At 38.3% G+C, this 17184-nt stretch overlaps 1 protein-coding gene across 2 annotated transcripts in view; it reads right to left on the reverse strand.

The window, feature by feature from the left end:
* The window catches only part of otofa (otoferlin a), a gene marked incomplete at both ends in the record, with an annotated part of 77667 nt that overhangs the window by 42109 nt on the left and 18374 nt on the right, over nucleotides 1-17184 (reverse strand). For both annotated transcript variants that reach the window (XM_080513689.1, XM_080513688.1), the window contains 3 exons: nucleotides 998-1197; nucleotides 4185-4284; nucleotides 12534-12622. In XM_080513689.1, coding sequence (XP_080369815.1) covers nucleotides 998-1197; nucleotides 4185-4284; nucleotides 12534-12622 — 389 coding nt within the window. The remainder of the gene's footprint in view (nucleotides 1-997; nucleotides 1198-4184; nucleotides 4285-12533; nucleotides 12623-17184) is intronic.

Raw genomic sequence — 17184 nt, forward strand, 5'->3', positions numbered from 1 at the left:
TCAAGAAGAGATTCCAGTGCATTTATGAACAAAGCATAATATTAAGGGAGTTTGTATTAAGTTGTAACTGTATTATCTTGTTGTGATTATGCCTCTTGACAATGAACCCCAGACTATTAGAAAGCTGCTCTAAGCCGAGCCACAGTTGTGAACATGAACAGGAACATGCATTTGTGTTGCTTTTTGTTTACCATGCAAAAATATAACAGTAAAAGTAGTAGTAAAGTCAAAGCCTATTTTATGGCTTTTAATTTGCACCTTTTTTTATTATTATTATTATTATTTTGGACATTGATTAACATCCAGTTCCAAAATGGTATGTTTCCTCTAAGATTTATATTAATCCTACCATCTATAATGCTCATTTAAAATTTGTTTAAAAGATCACAAAAAGTTATTCACAAAAACCAGTATTTATTACTACTATTTTCCCCTTTCTTACTAGCGTCCAATCCAATTGTTTCTCTTCCCGTAGTAAACCACTGAGTTTTTCTTCTTTGGTGATGGACTAGCAGTCTTCAAATACTTTAATCTGGAAAGTAATATGTAATGACTTGAGCCAGTGAACCATCTTCTAAATCTTCGCCGCCACATATCGTGTACTCGGTTTACATGACCATGATACTATGTTATGTCAGATCACTTGAATAGAAACCTCCTATCTGATGTAAATGTCCTTCACCAATGAATAGCATGAGAGATGGATACATGATACGCTACTGGTAAAATAAAAGATATGCTTTCTGTTCACTTTTCTATTAGATACAACTATAAAAATAATTTCAATTTGTTCCAACTTACTAATCTAACAAGGCCACACAAGTCCATTTATTTTCATCCTCACTTACGTGGGCCTTGTCTGCACTATTACTGCTCTTATCATCTTAAAAACTAAAGTACAGACTTAAAAAATATATATATCTTAGAGCTAAGAAATGAATATTCCACAATGAAGGCGTTCATCAGCCAACTTGGAGACAATGTGAATGTGACTCACTTTCTGAAGGTGGGTATTGATCCCTGGAGCGACCGTCCAGGAGACGTCCCTGACCCGTGGCTTTGTCCCGACAGCAAGCTGTCTGTTTCAAAAGCAAAAATCCCATCGCGGTCATCGGGGACATCCAGAAACTCGCCGTCGCTCCACGCGCCCACCGTGCCATCCATCGGCTGGTATTTGATCTCTATGGTGACGCTGGTCTGAAAGTCAGCGGAGAGTTAACTGCAATTTGCTCTGTGAAAGTGTCCCACCAATCAGGAGAATACATTTCTTCATATTACAAAGTGCTCAATTGTTATTATTAGTTTAACTTGTACATTACTTAGTTCTATAACTCCTACCGTTTGGCTTTTCAGGTAACATCTAATGGTTGGTGCTCAATTAATACTAATAATCTTAAGGTTAGTGGTTTGATCCTGGACTGCGCCCGTCTCCGCACGAAAATCTATCATAATCAATCATAAACTTTATTCATTTGGCATTTTTCATAAAGATGAGACCAATTCATAGTGCAGATTCATTCATTTAAGGCTGATTGATATATAACTTTAACTTAGAGTGAAGTTACACAAAGGTTTTTGTTCCCCTATATGTGTATTTAAAAATAAAATACATTAAATATGTGTTTTCTTGGCCTTGTATTTTTATCAAATACAAATAACAAATAAGTATTTTTTTTACTTTAAAAAGCCATTTAATTAACTTAATTGTTTAAATGTATTTCTTTGTAAAGCTGTTTTGTGAATTGCTTTGTGACTTAATGATGCTATAGAAATACATTTGTCTTGTCTTGTGAAGTTTGGAAATAATAACAAGTTATTTTGTAAACCAAGATCAAATAACAAAAAAAAAACATAGAATTTCAAGATACACCAATTTGCAAGAAGAAAACCCTGATATCAAATGTCAGAAAAACATGAAAATAAGTAATAATAATATAATATTTTAAACAATCTAAATTATATTAATAATACTAGTGCTCCTACTGCAAACAATAATAATAATAATAATGGATGGTATGTCTGAAGCTTTCGTGTTAAGTGGTTCACTACTTCTTATGATACCAAAAATGCCAAACCCCAAGTTGCTCCCAATGGACGCTGAGTAACTTACAGAGAAACTCCACTGGTGTGTGAGCCTCTGTTAATGAGTGCAATGAAAAGTGAACATCTCTCTCAGACAGTGAAAGTCGTGAAAACACACTATATAAGTGACATTTTACAGGAAGATTTTCATAAATCCCAAAAAAGAAGAGTTAAAAAAAAACTGTCTCGGCAGGTCGGGATCAGTTCATTTAATTGTGAACAGAAAAAGCTCTCAATATTGGCAACAAACTTAGCAGGACTATAAATCATGTTGTCTCGTTGGTATCTGCAGGGGGGATTCAGATTGACACTAACAGTTTGTTTAATGCAGACGAGGAACATCGATGGCACCGCTGTTTGTCTTCGTGTCTGCGCGGTAATCGTGTTTGGACAAATGTCCTCCTGGCAGCGACCTGATCTTTATTACGGCGCAGCCAATTTATTCCACTGACAAAGACGGATGAGGAATATACACAGGACTCTGGTTGCCGCTCTCTCTTCCTGCAACTGTGGCGGATCAAGGGTTAAAGTTGTTACTATGGCAACAGCACAAGTGCAGAGTTGTGAGACGAGAGTCTTGCTCTAAGGTTGAGTCTACTTTAGTTTCGCCAGTTTCTTTGCTGAAAGGGATATACAGTAATGGAATTGATTGTGTGCATGTGTGTGTACACTGGGTAGGAACTTGTAAATAATCTGTTAGTGTTTCTGGGTGAATCTCTCTATTGGTGTGTGAACCCTAAAGCACTCCCATTCTGTCTGTCATCATCTCAGAAGCATCACATCAGCATTCCCAGCTCCGTTAACACACTTTTGCCCCCTTGGGTGTTACAGTGTGTTATGAGCCCCCCTCCCACCCCCCCAGCTGGCCTCATTTCCGTTTACATGGTCACTCTCACATTATATATTTACCACAAAGTTGTCCTCATACTCTCCCTCGCTGGGCTCCTCTCTGTTTATCTTTTCTAAACTAGATCAATAGAGAATACATGGATTAATGTTAATGGCGAGTGACTTAATGTGCTGATGTTGCTAAGAGACTGTCGTATTTCCATCAGATCCTTGTTGTTGTGGGGGTCTTCAGGGCTGCTGCCGTTTATAGGCCAAATGACGACACTTACATCGCCTATTGGCGTCACCGCAGGTGGAACGCAACATTGATTTCTCTGTTTAACGATCCCTGTTGGCTTGTGAAAATATTTTGCTGACTAATGACATTCATTCCATTTCAATAGCTGCCAGACGGGATGTCATGTACAAAAGGAAACAGTTGGATTTTGGCTTTCGCAGGCTGGTTTTGTTCCACACTAATTTCATCTTAAAGTATAAGATTGAGTAGAACTAAGAAAGAATAAAACTACACGATTTTGCATCACCTTCAAACCAAGGCTGTATGCACAGCACTGGAGCAAAATACATTACTGAAAAAACAATATTACCAAAAAGAAACTACGGCAGTTGTTCTTTACTTTAAAGTGACTGGTGCAGTTTTTTTATGCTTTGGCTGATATTGATGAGTAATACAATTCATAGTCTTATAATCTGTGGATACAGGTTGTGCTCTGTTACTTTAAACCAAGCAGTTTTTAAATTAAAATTAATGAACAGTGAACAGCTCTCACATGAACCCAATGCTGAGCTGTTGATTACCAACTCACTCATCTCTACACAACTGCTGATTTATAATGCCAGCTTTTGAGTAATAATTCTTCTTTATTCTAAAAATAGCAGATTTTCTGGGGATTGTGCCTATACAAAAATAATTGTAATGACTTACTGTGACTGTAGTGTTTTTGTAATTTATCATTGTGCAATACTTTCTTTAGAGCAGGGATGGGCGAACTTTGCTGCTTCATTACAACGTTTGCTTCAAAACTTTGCACCAGAGAAATCTCCCTGAAGGACTTATTATTATACTGCACTTACGGTAGAACTATTTTATGTTCCTAATTTTAACCAAAAATATCCATGTGATCTTCATGTCATGTTTATTCTACAAATTGCAACAATATATTGCCTCAATACATGGCATTAATGGAAAAAAACAACAACATTGTAGCTACTGTAAATAGCAGCTATTGTCTCATAGTGAGAGCAGTGTTTACCTTTATTGATGTGTTGTTATCATCAATGAGTGTGTCAGTCAGCTCCAGGTGCCCCTCTTCAGCCACTTTCTGAAGAACCATACAGAAAGTCCCCACCAGTCTGCAGGAAAACAACACAAACACACATTGGAAACAGAAATCAGTAGAATCAATGCAGAATATTAAACGCTGCTTTCTTTTTTGTCCTTGCGTTTCTTCTCAGGAGCAACTTTGTTCATCTCTGTGTGAATGTAGATTCATCACCGTTCACATTTTTTTTTTTTTTTTGAATAAAACAAGACACTGGCAAGTGTTTTCTTTCACTGAAAACATCTGCTGACCGCGTTTCATCCCTCACAGTGTGAAAGTGAGTGTGTGAGCGATGGTGATGAACACGCTGCTGCATGACGAGTGGGAACAGATACACGCCGTGACAGACATTGACGAAGTGCCACGCAGCCTTTGTCACGAGCTCCTTTAGCACTTCGTCACACCTCGCAGCAATTTAGAGTGAGAAGATAACGGCTCGATCTCTCTCTCTCACACACACACACACACACACGGAGTATTTTACAGCTCCTGGAATTGAGAGCGCGTGACATTAAAAAGCATTACCTTAATTAAATAGTGATAAAAAGGTTAATTCTCGCAATTATATCTGTCTTATGAATAGTATTCAGTTCATTCAAATTTCACTTGTTTTATTGCACTTGCGATAAGTTTAGTTTTTTCCAATAAAATGATTCACACATGAATGATTAAAAACATAGCTCACAGGAAATTATTATTTCAGCAATACCTTTTTTTTTTTTTAACTATATATTGTGTTATGCACTTTTTTCATTTTTACAAATATCTTTTCCGCTTAGTTGTCTAAAATTAGCACATCTTTCTCAGAAGTGTAGATTTCATAAGATGAAGTATGAGAGACAGGCTTTGTTGCACATTAGATCTTCACTTCACAAAAAGCATGTATTTTACTAGATTTAACTGTTACCATCCTTTCATTTTAAGTCTGGATCATCATCTGTAGAGGTTTAAAGTTGTCAAGAACAATTACTTAAGTAAACAACTGATATCTGCAAGTTCCAGTCAAATGAGACACCAGATGTATGAAAAAGTTACTTTTGTTAGTGTTTCACTTTCTCTGAGCACCAAAGAAGGAAAAAAGTGAATTCAGTAATAACATCTACAAAAATAAAACATCTATAGAACACAACAGTTACTTATACTCATTCAACAATGTTTTACCACTTATTGTTTCGTAATGTTACTTTCATAATGTGGTCACTTGGATGGTTGAGAATAATCACGGCAAACTATTGTTTTGATCATAAAATAGCACTATGATGTAAGAAATAGTCATAAATATACAGGACGAGGCGACGAGACTGCAGGCATTTCAGACGGACTAACTTTGCAAGGTTTTCAAACCACAGCAGTTATTCACTGCTACTTTTCTTCTTACTTTTATCATTTCCCTTAAGGACAAGTGACACAATGGTTCAACAAAGACATCATTCATTCACCTTGAGCACTGAGTGAAAAGGTTTCTTTTAAATTCTTTTTGCCTGTAGCTTTTCTACCTGGTTCAAGAAAAGAGTGTATAAATGCACTTTAGTCTCTGAGACCACTTTATATCCAGCTGCACAGGTACACCATACTTTCAATGAGACGGTATTCATTTATTGAAACGTTTATCAAATCAGTGCATTCCAATGGTATAAAGAACAGGGAATTGGTTTCTCGGCATTTTTCACATAAACCAAAGATTTCAAAGGTTTTTTTTGTTTTTTGTTTTTTCTCAGCGAGTTTATGTCTGACCTCAAGACATGTGAATGTACACTACCGGGGAGGGGGAAAGGTTGGAAAAATCGGCTGCAAATGAAGAATACCTTGAAAAATACAGCTGGTAAAGTGACTAAACAGAGGAAAGATCAATGCTGTGACCGTTTGTATTAGTTTTCCTCAGTGGACTTCCACACGGTTGATGGATTAGTTTGCATTACGTTGTTCCGAACATGGCAGAACAAACCACCACAGACCTTCTGGGGATATAAGTTTGCTTGAACTCTCTGTCACTTCCTGTGGCTCCAGGCAGACTGCTGACATGCTGAGGTACAGTCGACCCGCTATTGTGGTCACTTCAAGGGGACTCATTTTTCTTTGCGCTTAATAATTCTTGACGACATTGTACGTTTACAGTATTGGATGATTACGGATTATATCACTCGATGGATAAGTGGTACTTTAACCTCCTCCATCCAGATCATTTTATAGTACCATGAACAAAGACAAAGTCAGACCAAGTCAGTGAGGCAAGACTGTAATTAAATTGAACTGTACATGGAAAAGCACAGTTTATTATAAATTCTCAAGTCATTTAGTGAGAAAGTTAATGAGTATATTTATTTGTCAGCTGAGATGTGAACAAAAAGCTGGGAGCTCTTCGCTTCAGGCCGGCAAAGTTAAATGTTACCTAAAAAATTACAGAAGAAGAAAATACTCCATAGTGTTGTATCACAGAAGGATTATTTTATTTCTAACTCTTCTGTAAAAAAAACCCACATTCCAGGCAAAACTGAAACATTTAACTCGCAACATCATCAGATTAAAAACTGTATTTATGCGCTACTCAGGAACAGCAGGAAGAAACACTGTACAGTTCCGAGTCAGGTGGCCAATTAGAGCTTCTGAATAATTTAAAGAATTTCCCCCAAAACATACCGTCGCTTCTAAAGCAATTGGCCACAGATGAAGAACACACAGTGCAGCCACACCTTTTCTACCACAGTGGCCACCGGCCCTGCTGGCCCAAAGACAAAAAACGATTCAACATTTAAAGTGTGACATGCAAACACGAGGCTGAAAATGATTCCGCAGGGAGGGATAATATAACACAAGCATACAAAAACAAACGCGCACAGACACATTTGCAGGGATCTAATAATGTTTGCGTCGCAAGAGAACAATAGAAGCTGAGTGTAAAAACTGACAGTCGGAGTGAGTAGTGAAAACATGAGCTCACTGTACACAAGTACATCCACACTTCAATTCGATAAAGAGTACCCTCTCCTTAATGTTATGGCCGAAGTATAACCACAGACGCAGCCGCAGCTTATCTTTAGGTACATAAAAGACGGAAGCTGTTATCATTTGGTGCCTTTCCCAAGGTTAATGTATGGTTCTCTTTCTTTATCTCCATACGAGCCTTCGTCTGTACTTTTTCTTTCCTCTGGAATCACAGGTGATGAATTCGGCTTACAGGGGAAAAAAAGTGAGGCTGCATTTGTCTGTGAAGCGCAAAAATCTAATAATGAGGTAAATTGAAAGTTGCAGAGCCTGCCATTGCTTTGAATGTCAAGTGTGTAGGTGTCTGTCTGCCAGGCTCCCCGGTGCACATTTCCATGCTCAACTTTTGAAGGTTTTAGTGGCTGAAGGGGAAAGTCGAGCAGCGTAACGATGATTTTGTGAGGAAAGGTTTGCTCTCTGCTAAGATATAGCAACTCGTGCACCTCCAAGGAGCAATTTCTTTGAAAATCCCAAGCCGTATATTTCATTGCTTCCTTCACAGGAAAGCGGGGTGATCAATAGTCCAGGGATCTTTGTGGTCGGTCATTTCCTTTCAGCCATTGTAACATGTGTACAAGTGCTGAATAATTGAGCTGAGCAGGGCCTATCATGTTCTGGCTTACTTTTTAGCACTTCAAAAGGTGGCATTCATTATTGATTGAAGTTCTGCAAACAATTGACTTTCATCTGCTCCATAATTCAGAGCTGCCTTCGCTTTTGGTTTGCATTATTTCCCTTTTGTGATCCTCATGTTTCTTGAGGAAATAAAGGCGTGACTATGACGAAATATCTGATTCAGGTGAACTTCAGAGAAGGGGAGCGCAACTTTGAAATGTAAAATATGGCCGCAAATCCAACAGAGGAATCTCAAGGTACTAATCCCATCCAGGTGTTGGTGACTTGCAGTGTGAAATGAAAATGTTACAGCTGACAGGTCTGTATATGTGTGTGAGCTGGCCTTTCCAGGCTCCATAGAAGGGAAGTCTGAGCAAGCACACAATGAAAAAAATAATGAAGATTCAGTTCACAAATCCCTCACTTAGAGTTTAATGATCTGTATCTATTGATTCACATACACAACCACAAATAATAGAAAGAGCTATTTTGCTCCATAATTTTTGTCTGGAAAAATCCATCAGTGTGTCGGGCAAAACCTGGGTGTGGTGCAATGGTTTAGCTACCCGCAGGGTCAGGGTTAGCTTCACATCTTTTATTATCGACATTAAGCCTTGCAGGTTCAGGCAGAAAATAGTCAAGATTATGGTACAACTGCAAGCCTACCAAGACACGGCCATCCACCAATACCGGCAGGCCCAACCAGGAGGAGTTGCAGAGATCCACAATCTGTCCACAGGACAAATGTCAGCCTGCACTCCACAAATTACTCCTTGATAGAAGACTGGCAAGAAGAAAGTCACTGTTGAAACAAAGCCAGAGGAATCCTGTTTGCTGTTTGCCACAAGCCATGTTAGGGATGCAGCAAACATGTGGAGGAAGGGGCTCTTGTCAGATGAGACCAAAATTTTAATTTGGACTAAATGCAAAACACTATGTGTGGCAGAAAAGTAGCAGCACCAGAACCTTAAATGCACCGTGTCCAATGAAACATGGTGGTGGCAGCATCATGCTGTGGCGATGCTCTTTTCAGGAGGGACAGGAAATTAGTCAGAGTTGTTAGAAGGCGGATGTAGATGAATGCAGAGAAATCTTGAATGAAAATTTGTCAGTCTGTAAAAGACTTGGGCAGAGGTTTACCTCCCTGCAAAACAATGATCCAAAACATGTGGCCAGAGCAACAACGGTACACCTTTGATAATTTTGAGAAGTGAGTTAACTCAGAGACACAAAGCCACTCATTGTAATCTATTGCCTCACTGGTACTTTCTTTTTGGGTCACCTTGACACTCTTGCTGCATTTTAAAAGATTTTACAAAGGTAACTTTGAAGTCAATGTATGTCTTGAGTCTTAAGTAGTTTTTAGGCTTCTATGTCTGCATTCAAAACAATTGAGTCTCAGGCTATACATACAAGTGAGGACAAAGATACTGTACAATCGCAAAAGCCCAGTTCAAACCTGTGGATTATTCCTCCGCTGATGCATCAAGGATCATGCAATTAAAGCATTAATTATGCTACAATCAAGTGATTTAGAAGTGTAGGAAAAGATAGTTGTCATCTCGGCATGGACATAAGAGTCCACCTGTTGATTACATGTGCAACTAATTTTGTGTTTCTTTCTCGTAAATATCATTACTAATGTTGAAGGCTGAATATTTCAACCTCCAATTATGTCTTTAGGGAAGTCATGCAGACTTAATATGACAAAGTCCTTCATCTGGTGAATCAGTTGGTCATTAATATTTAATAATAATAATGCATTGGTTTTATATAGCACTTTTCTAGGCACTCAAAGACGCTTTACATTACATTGCATTATTCATTTATTCCATACTCAATGGTGGTAAACTACGTCTGTAGCCACAACTGCCCTGGGGCAGACTGACGGAGGCGAAGCTGCCATTTTGCGCCATCAGCCCCTCCGACCAGCACCAACCATTCACTCTCACAGGCAGTTCAGGGTTCAGTGTCTTGCCCAAGGACACTTTGGCATGTGGGCAGGCAGAAATGGGATCGAACCTGCAACATTCCGATTGGGAGACGACCGCTTTACCAACCGAGCCATACCGCCCCATTTGCATGAATAATTACAAATCTAAATTCTGTGGACCCGCTGATTCTCCTCCAACAGCCAAGGGGAGCCGCTAACCACAAGTTAAAAATACTGAACACCATCTAGCTTCAGTTATTCACACGCAGTGTACTCTAGAGAACATGAAGGTACACCTCTCTGCCACAGGGGGAAACACACAATAAAATATAATATACCACAACAGCCAGGGGACCATCATGCATCACTGCTTGCTTTGCTGCTTGTGTTGTGGTAATGCGATACCACTTGTGGTCGCAGGGTGTGACACACTGGCCCTTATAGTGTGTTGCTGCCTTCGGTGATGAAGTAGATCAGTTACCCGGATAATGAACCAGCCTGCGGACATATGGAGCAGGTGTGAGAACAACTCAAGCTATGACTCACCTTGAATAATTTACTCACTTTAACGTGTGTCAGGTTGTGTTTAGGTTTGCGCTTAAGTGTTTTTTGCACGCACAAGCACTTTTCCACATGTGACTCTGAATGAAAAGTTTGTTTGTGTTCCTGCAAAAAGAAGGTGTTCCACCTGACGGAGCATATAATTCATTCTGCACTAAAATCGTCTATTTGTATGTAAAAATATGTATGAAAATTTAATTCATAACTTGGCTCAGGTCCTGTGATGTTGCGGCACACATTCGATTTTCGGGTGAATAAAGTTACTCTGTTGTTATTGATGTGCGCTGCCATGCTTGAAATGTACACCAAAGGCCAATCAAAGCTTTGCAGGCGAGATTAAGGATGTGGAGCCGGAGCCAGAAAACAGCAAAAGAGACGAGTGTGGGAGAATCAGCTGCAGCTCAATGGTTACATCAGGTCTTTATTTAGTGTAAACAAGAGAAAAAGTCTGGAGTTTTACTAGAAGATCTGTCACTGTGGACTTCAGTGGAAATGTGCTTCAAGCTAAATACTAAACGTGTATGTTTACCATTTTAATGAGGGACGACTCATTAGCTACAATTCTATTCTGTATTATGGGGTACTTTCCACATGAATTCCATGGATTTCAAAAACTGTTTCAAAAATTATACCTCTTGGATTTCTTGGATGAGCTACTACTTTCCATCAATGGTGTTAAACTGTTAATGTGCAGAAATCTTTTTTTTTTATATGGCAGCTTGAAAAGGATTCAAATAATGAGGTTATGACAGCTGATCCACTTTTTAGGACTTCATATCACGATAACTTTAAATAGTTGTTGGATACCTTGAGATCAATATGATAACTAAGAAGTAAATCCTAGATGGTTAGTTGGGAAGCAACATCTGATCTCACATAGCTCATTTCTATGCAGGACGACAATAAATAAATCTTACAATGTCAGCTATTTCTTCAAACCGTTGACGGATTCATGAATGTCAGCATAAAATCAAAAAGCAGTGGTCAATCCGACAGATGTTGAATTATTTCAGGCTGCAGCCGAGACTAAAACAGACCAATAGAGTCACTGAAAGGAGCCACTTATCCCATTTCAATGCCTGAACGAATCCTGAACAGAAAGTCATTACCAGGGCATTTCCAATTTGAATGCATGGTTCCCCATAAGCTGTCATGTGTGGCTTTAAAATCGTCTTCTTGTCATTTTCACATCATGTCGTCCACACTGCGGCACTACAGAAGTGTTTATGACAGTTAAGAGTCAGTTTGATGGAGAGCGGGTACAACGTCTGTCGGCACACCTGTCACCCAGCTTTTTGCTCTCCGTTGTCATTGTAATGAGATAAGATATGTGTCACTTACTACATAACACATGGTCAAACACAAGTACGATAGCACGTGACGGGTATGGTGAGGTCCCACAGAAATGACGTGAAGACCGTCGTACTTAATCAGGAGTCACAAACACATTGTCCCAAGGTTCTACTGATAGTTTGGGTTGATGTAAAGTTTCCTGGGTCAGGACAATTATCTGCATGTGGAACACATCCATCAGGCAACCAGTTGTGGAAATAATATATTCAGGTAAGGTGAGTGGAAAGATTTCGAAGGCTTACGCTTGGAACAGCCTGCGCAGCCCATGTGTTATGTTAGGGCGTTTTCAAAATGCAACATACTTTTTCTGGTGTTGTGGACATTAAGAGAGGAAAAAAAACAGGGAGAAAACTGCGGCCATGGCTCAGTTGCAGAGCAGATTTATTTTCCAACCTCTCGGCTTCTTGTGTAATTCTATGTTGATGTGTCTTCATGCACTTGCACCAAATGACATGTGAGCATCATTTGTGAGGTTTTTTTTTTGCTGTACAAACGGGGTATTATATCAGCCTAAACACACCTACTTTTGTGTTTTTCATGTTTTGTTGGTTTGGAGGGTGTGAAGTAACAAATAGGATTTTCATTGCCTCCAGACTAACCTCCTTCGGTGAAACTCACTTATGGGCGGCTCCGAGGTTTTCAGGCTGTTTCACAGGCAATTGGGTCCATTTAAGTTTGAGCTTTGAGGGAATTTGAGCTCATTGCCCTCCAGCTGAGAAACACACTGAGCCACTGAATTGACCACAGGATGTGACAGGAAGGACGCTGAAGGTAGAAACGGTTTAATCTGAAATGCTATTTGTGTGAGGTTTTCACGCTCGGATAAGACCTGTTACCTGTTGGAAAAGACTTTGCTGTAATTGAACACTTGAATCTCCAGCATCTCGTTTCCATCCAGCCTGCTGGCAATGGGCCACCGAAACATCTGAAACAGAGAGAATATACGACGGGTCAGGAGATAGCCAGGAAGTGTCTAATAATAGCAGTTATTATTGAATAAATATATTATCAAGAGGCACAAATGTGAAAAAATAGATGTGATGTTTAATGAGACCGTCTTAAAATGCTTTTTTAAGAAATTATCAATAATTCAGCACTCAATGTCTCACAGTCTTTTTCATTCAATTTGTCATCGTTTTAACTGTATTGTAATTAAGTTATGAGTTATCTGTGAGAACTCTGCATTCTTTAATCGTGTACAAACGTTGCACAACAGAAGGACGTTAAACTGAGATAAGAAGACTTATCAGACATGACAGCGGCATCTCTTTCCTCATCTAACTCTGCAAGAAAACAAATCACAGTGTTAAATATTCATAGGAGATTATGTTTAAAATTTGCATTCTTATGCATTTTTTCTTCATCCTGAAACCTAATCAAAGTTTTGGAGTGTATTCAAAGTCCCCTGTCTGCATACATACGTCTTTTTCTGCGGTAAGATTGATTTTAAAAACACCTTGTTTAGGAGGGAATGAAAATGTCTCAATGTTTTATTTATTACCAGAGACATCTCCAAGTTATATAGCGCAGAGCATATTGATTACCGTCTTTGTTATAGGGTAAATTAAGGAACAGTTAGAAACAAGCAAAAAAAAAATACAAGGATGAGCCCAATATGCTCAGAATGATTAATGTGGAGGAATCGACCAACATTAACAAGCTAATGTGAGCCAGCTACAGCCTGATCGACCTTTAAATACCACGCTGTACCCCAAAATGGTCCAGTCAGTCACTCTTGATTTTTCTGAAAATAATAGGAACTCCTTTTATCACAATTAAATTCATTGCCATTTTCTGTGAATGACCTGTAGCCTGTAATCAGCACATCATAACATCCTAAGACTGCACTCTATTGTCCTTTTACTTTAATAAAGAAAGAAATGCAATGCAATGCAATTCAAACATAAGACTCAGCCACCCACATTCGATATCATTCAGTCTCCTCTTTCTTTGAATACTGAAAAACCAATACGATCCAACTTTATGATCTGAAGCTGTAAAATACATTTTGGGATTTCACAGTCTGTTGTAACACATTGCGTCAACTAAAGTCATTATCACCACAGATTCGGTTGCAAACTGTAATTACTTTTTATTTATAAGGGTAAGGATGTGATTGCTAAGGTTTATTGATAAATTGAGGAGTCTATAAATGTTCAGGCAGTTCAGATTCGTAGAGCTGTGAGATGACTTTTTTGTGAATAAATAAATAAATAAATAAAAAGCATGCAAAGTTTGCTTTACATGACATACAACCAATAAGACTTTATTACCGAGGCTAACAAAGCACAGGATGAAAATATTTGTATATATGTTTTAGGGATTCATCATTTAATCAGTGGCTGGTGGAAAATACGTAAAACACGGTGCATTTGCAAACTAAAAATAGTTTAATGAGTCAAAACTGAAATGCACTATATACAGTGCAGTGTTCTTATGTATTAATGATGTCTGATGTTACCTTGTATTGCCAATAGCTCATCTATTATGAAATGGACATGCAGAGTAAACTAAAGCTTTAGCAATGGACTGATACTTGAAGTTTTCTTTAGTTTCCCTGTTGTTTACTGAATTATATAACGGAGTAAATTTCAGCAACAGCATTTCTGGAAATACTATCTGCCTTAACAAATTTCAGAAACATGCTTGAACACCTCTGTTTAGCTATTAAAATCCTCATTAAAGCTATACTGAGCAGGAAAATATCCCCCAAAAATAGTTCCCTCCAGATTTCACCCTGCTGGCTTTACATTGGAGGAAGGCGTTATTCATATTAATTAAGCTGCATACTCTGGGGACTAGATTTGGATTTGCAAAGTCTAAATTATTCAGTAATTAATGTAATAAGGGAAGTATGACAGATGTGCTAAAAGCACGGAGGCAATTCTTATTCAGAGGTCCCATTAGAAGCACTAACATAAGAGCAAATTGTGATGCATTATTTTGCACTCCTACATTGGATTAAGGGTTCACTTTAGAGGTTAGAAACATGATGCATTCACATGTGGTTTCATATTTACAAAATCCCCTCTGATCCCTCTTCACAGCATCATGGGAAAGCAACTCAGCCAGAGCAGAGGAAGAAATGTAGCGCAGGTGATTTAAAGCTCATTCACCCCCTGCTGATATTGGCGTCTCATTCAGGAAAAACACTGCAGGCTGTCAGAGGGAAGATCCATCAGGACTGTGCCATTACCGGATCCTGGAGCTTCAACCTGCTACTGTAAGACGTGCTTTCAAGGTTTTCAGGCTGTGTGTGTGTGTGTGTGTGTGTGTGTGTGTGTGTGTGTGTGTGTGTGTGTGTGTGTGTGTGTGTGTGTGTGTGTGTGTGTGTGTGTGTGTGTGTGTGTGTGTGTGTGTGTGTGTGTGTGTGTGTGTGTGTGTGTGTCGCATTGAACCATCACTCTACAATCTGTGGTTCCTCTCCACAGACACCATCCTGCTGAGGCCGATACTGATGCCTCTTATTTCCAAGCACGTCACCCCCAAGCCTGCAAACACCCTCCAGAGTGCTGGTCCTTGGCTGAGATTATGGCGAATTCCTCTGTACCACATCTCATTTACTACTTAATCTCCTCCAGTGTGTTGGAACAGGAGAGAGAGCGAAGGGAGAGGGACGCAGCATGGGGTTAATGTCGCGTAGACGATAGCAAACACATCTTATGGGGGAAATGACGAGTAATATGCACATACCAATACTTAACGCAGACTTCAGCTGAAATTATAAACAGTGCAAGAAGATTATGGTTTTTTTTTATTTTACTATAGAGTCATTGTGCAGCAACATAATTTAGAAAAGGAGAGGTTACATTTTTAATATGAGGCCATAAAAAAGCCAACTAATGTCTCAGTTCTCGGATGTAGGCTAATATGTGAAATAAAGGAAACAAGAGTTAACTAATTATACTTTTCTGGAAAACCTTCACATCCACCATGAAATGCCTACAATGGCCCAAATTCACACACTTTGAAGGAGAATGAATTCAGTGCAGGAAATCTTTAAAGGTGAGACACTGGAAAGGTTTTTAGTCTGAATATACAGAAAATCCAACACTGCAGCAATATGGAAGGATACAGGAATCCAAAAATACAGTTCTCACTGCAAGACATAATTTAATATTTATTTTATGGACAGCAAAAAAGGGTTCAGGTATCTTGCAATGTTGTTTATTCAAGTCTTTTTATTTATTCAACAAGTTAGACATAAATAAATGAGATGATTATGTGATGGCAGGGACTAAGCTTATTATTCATTTTTAATTTCTGTCTCTGGGTAGCATGAAGTTAAATTTTAAATACATTTACACGCCATGGTTCCAGCCTACAACATGGGTGCAAATATGTGTTTTGGGCAATGTTGCCATGGCAACCCCAATAAAACCTTTATGGGGTGACTATAATGCTTATGGACCTGCACGAGCTGTAAAGATACTGTAGAGATTTTTTGATTTTTTTACACAACAAGATTTCCTAAGAATCCATATTTAAGATTTGGGAAAGAAATACATTTCTTGTAAATAAACTTCTTTTTTTTTTTTGCATTTTAATGATAAAATGTACGTGATACAATGTGGGTTTATGACGGACATATATTTAGTAAATAATTGTGTCATAGAAAAATTATTATGTATGTACTTAAAAATAAAAAATAAATTTAAATAAATAAAAAAAAAATACAAATAAATAGATAAATAAAAACTTCACCTGTTTTATACCAACTAAGCTGTAGATTGACAGACACTAATTATCACATTATATTAACATGAACCTCAAAACATGATCAGTTCAGCGAGGGGAAAAGCAACAAAGTATGTTTATGCTGAGAGCAAAGGGTTTTAACTTTAGTTTAAAGCTGGATATGGCAGATCAATAAAATGAAGATAAACTGAGCTGTCAGAAATTGTTCATCTTAGACCTCTAATACGGGTTATTTTCTTTATGCTACAAATGGAAATGGACGAAGGTGATGGAGCATTTGACATTGTAACAAAACAAATCTGACAAAAGTGAAACTATTTGGATGCCTTGCTACAAAAATATTGGTATATATTTCATTGCTGATGGTAAACTCCCATCAGCAGACCGATAAGACCCAAACTTTCTTACTTTTAACAATTTTTTGGAGTTCATGTCTTTTCTGATCTACATCAAACTGACATTTCCTGAACCAAAGCAAATGTTATTAATACATTTTCTAATGCTGAATGTGTTCCTGTCATATAGATGCCAGAAGGATTTGTGTCTTGAATAAAAACACATTGGCACTTTGCCCCTTGGAGAGGAAAATATGATGCGCCCACCACAGAAGACGTTGAGCACAGGCGTCAAATAACCTTTATTTTTTTAAATTAATTGATTTTTCCATTTTTAGCTTCATAGCCATGGTTTCATGAATGCTTTGTTGCCATCTGATTATCAACAAAAACATTTATCTTACAGATAGTACAGAGAGGAGGAAAGTAACAGCGTACAAATTGTTAAATGGCA

Source organism: Blennius ocellaris, assembly GCF_963422515.1.
Source record: "Blennius ocellaris genome assembly, chromosome: 18".
Taxonomy (NCBI): domain Eukaryota; kingdom Metazoa; phylum Chordata; class Actinopteri; order Blenniiformes; family Blenniidae; genus Blennius; species Blennius ocellaris.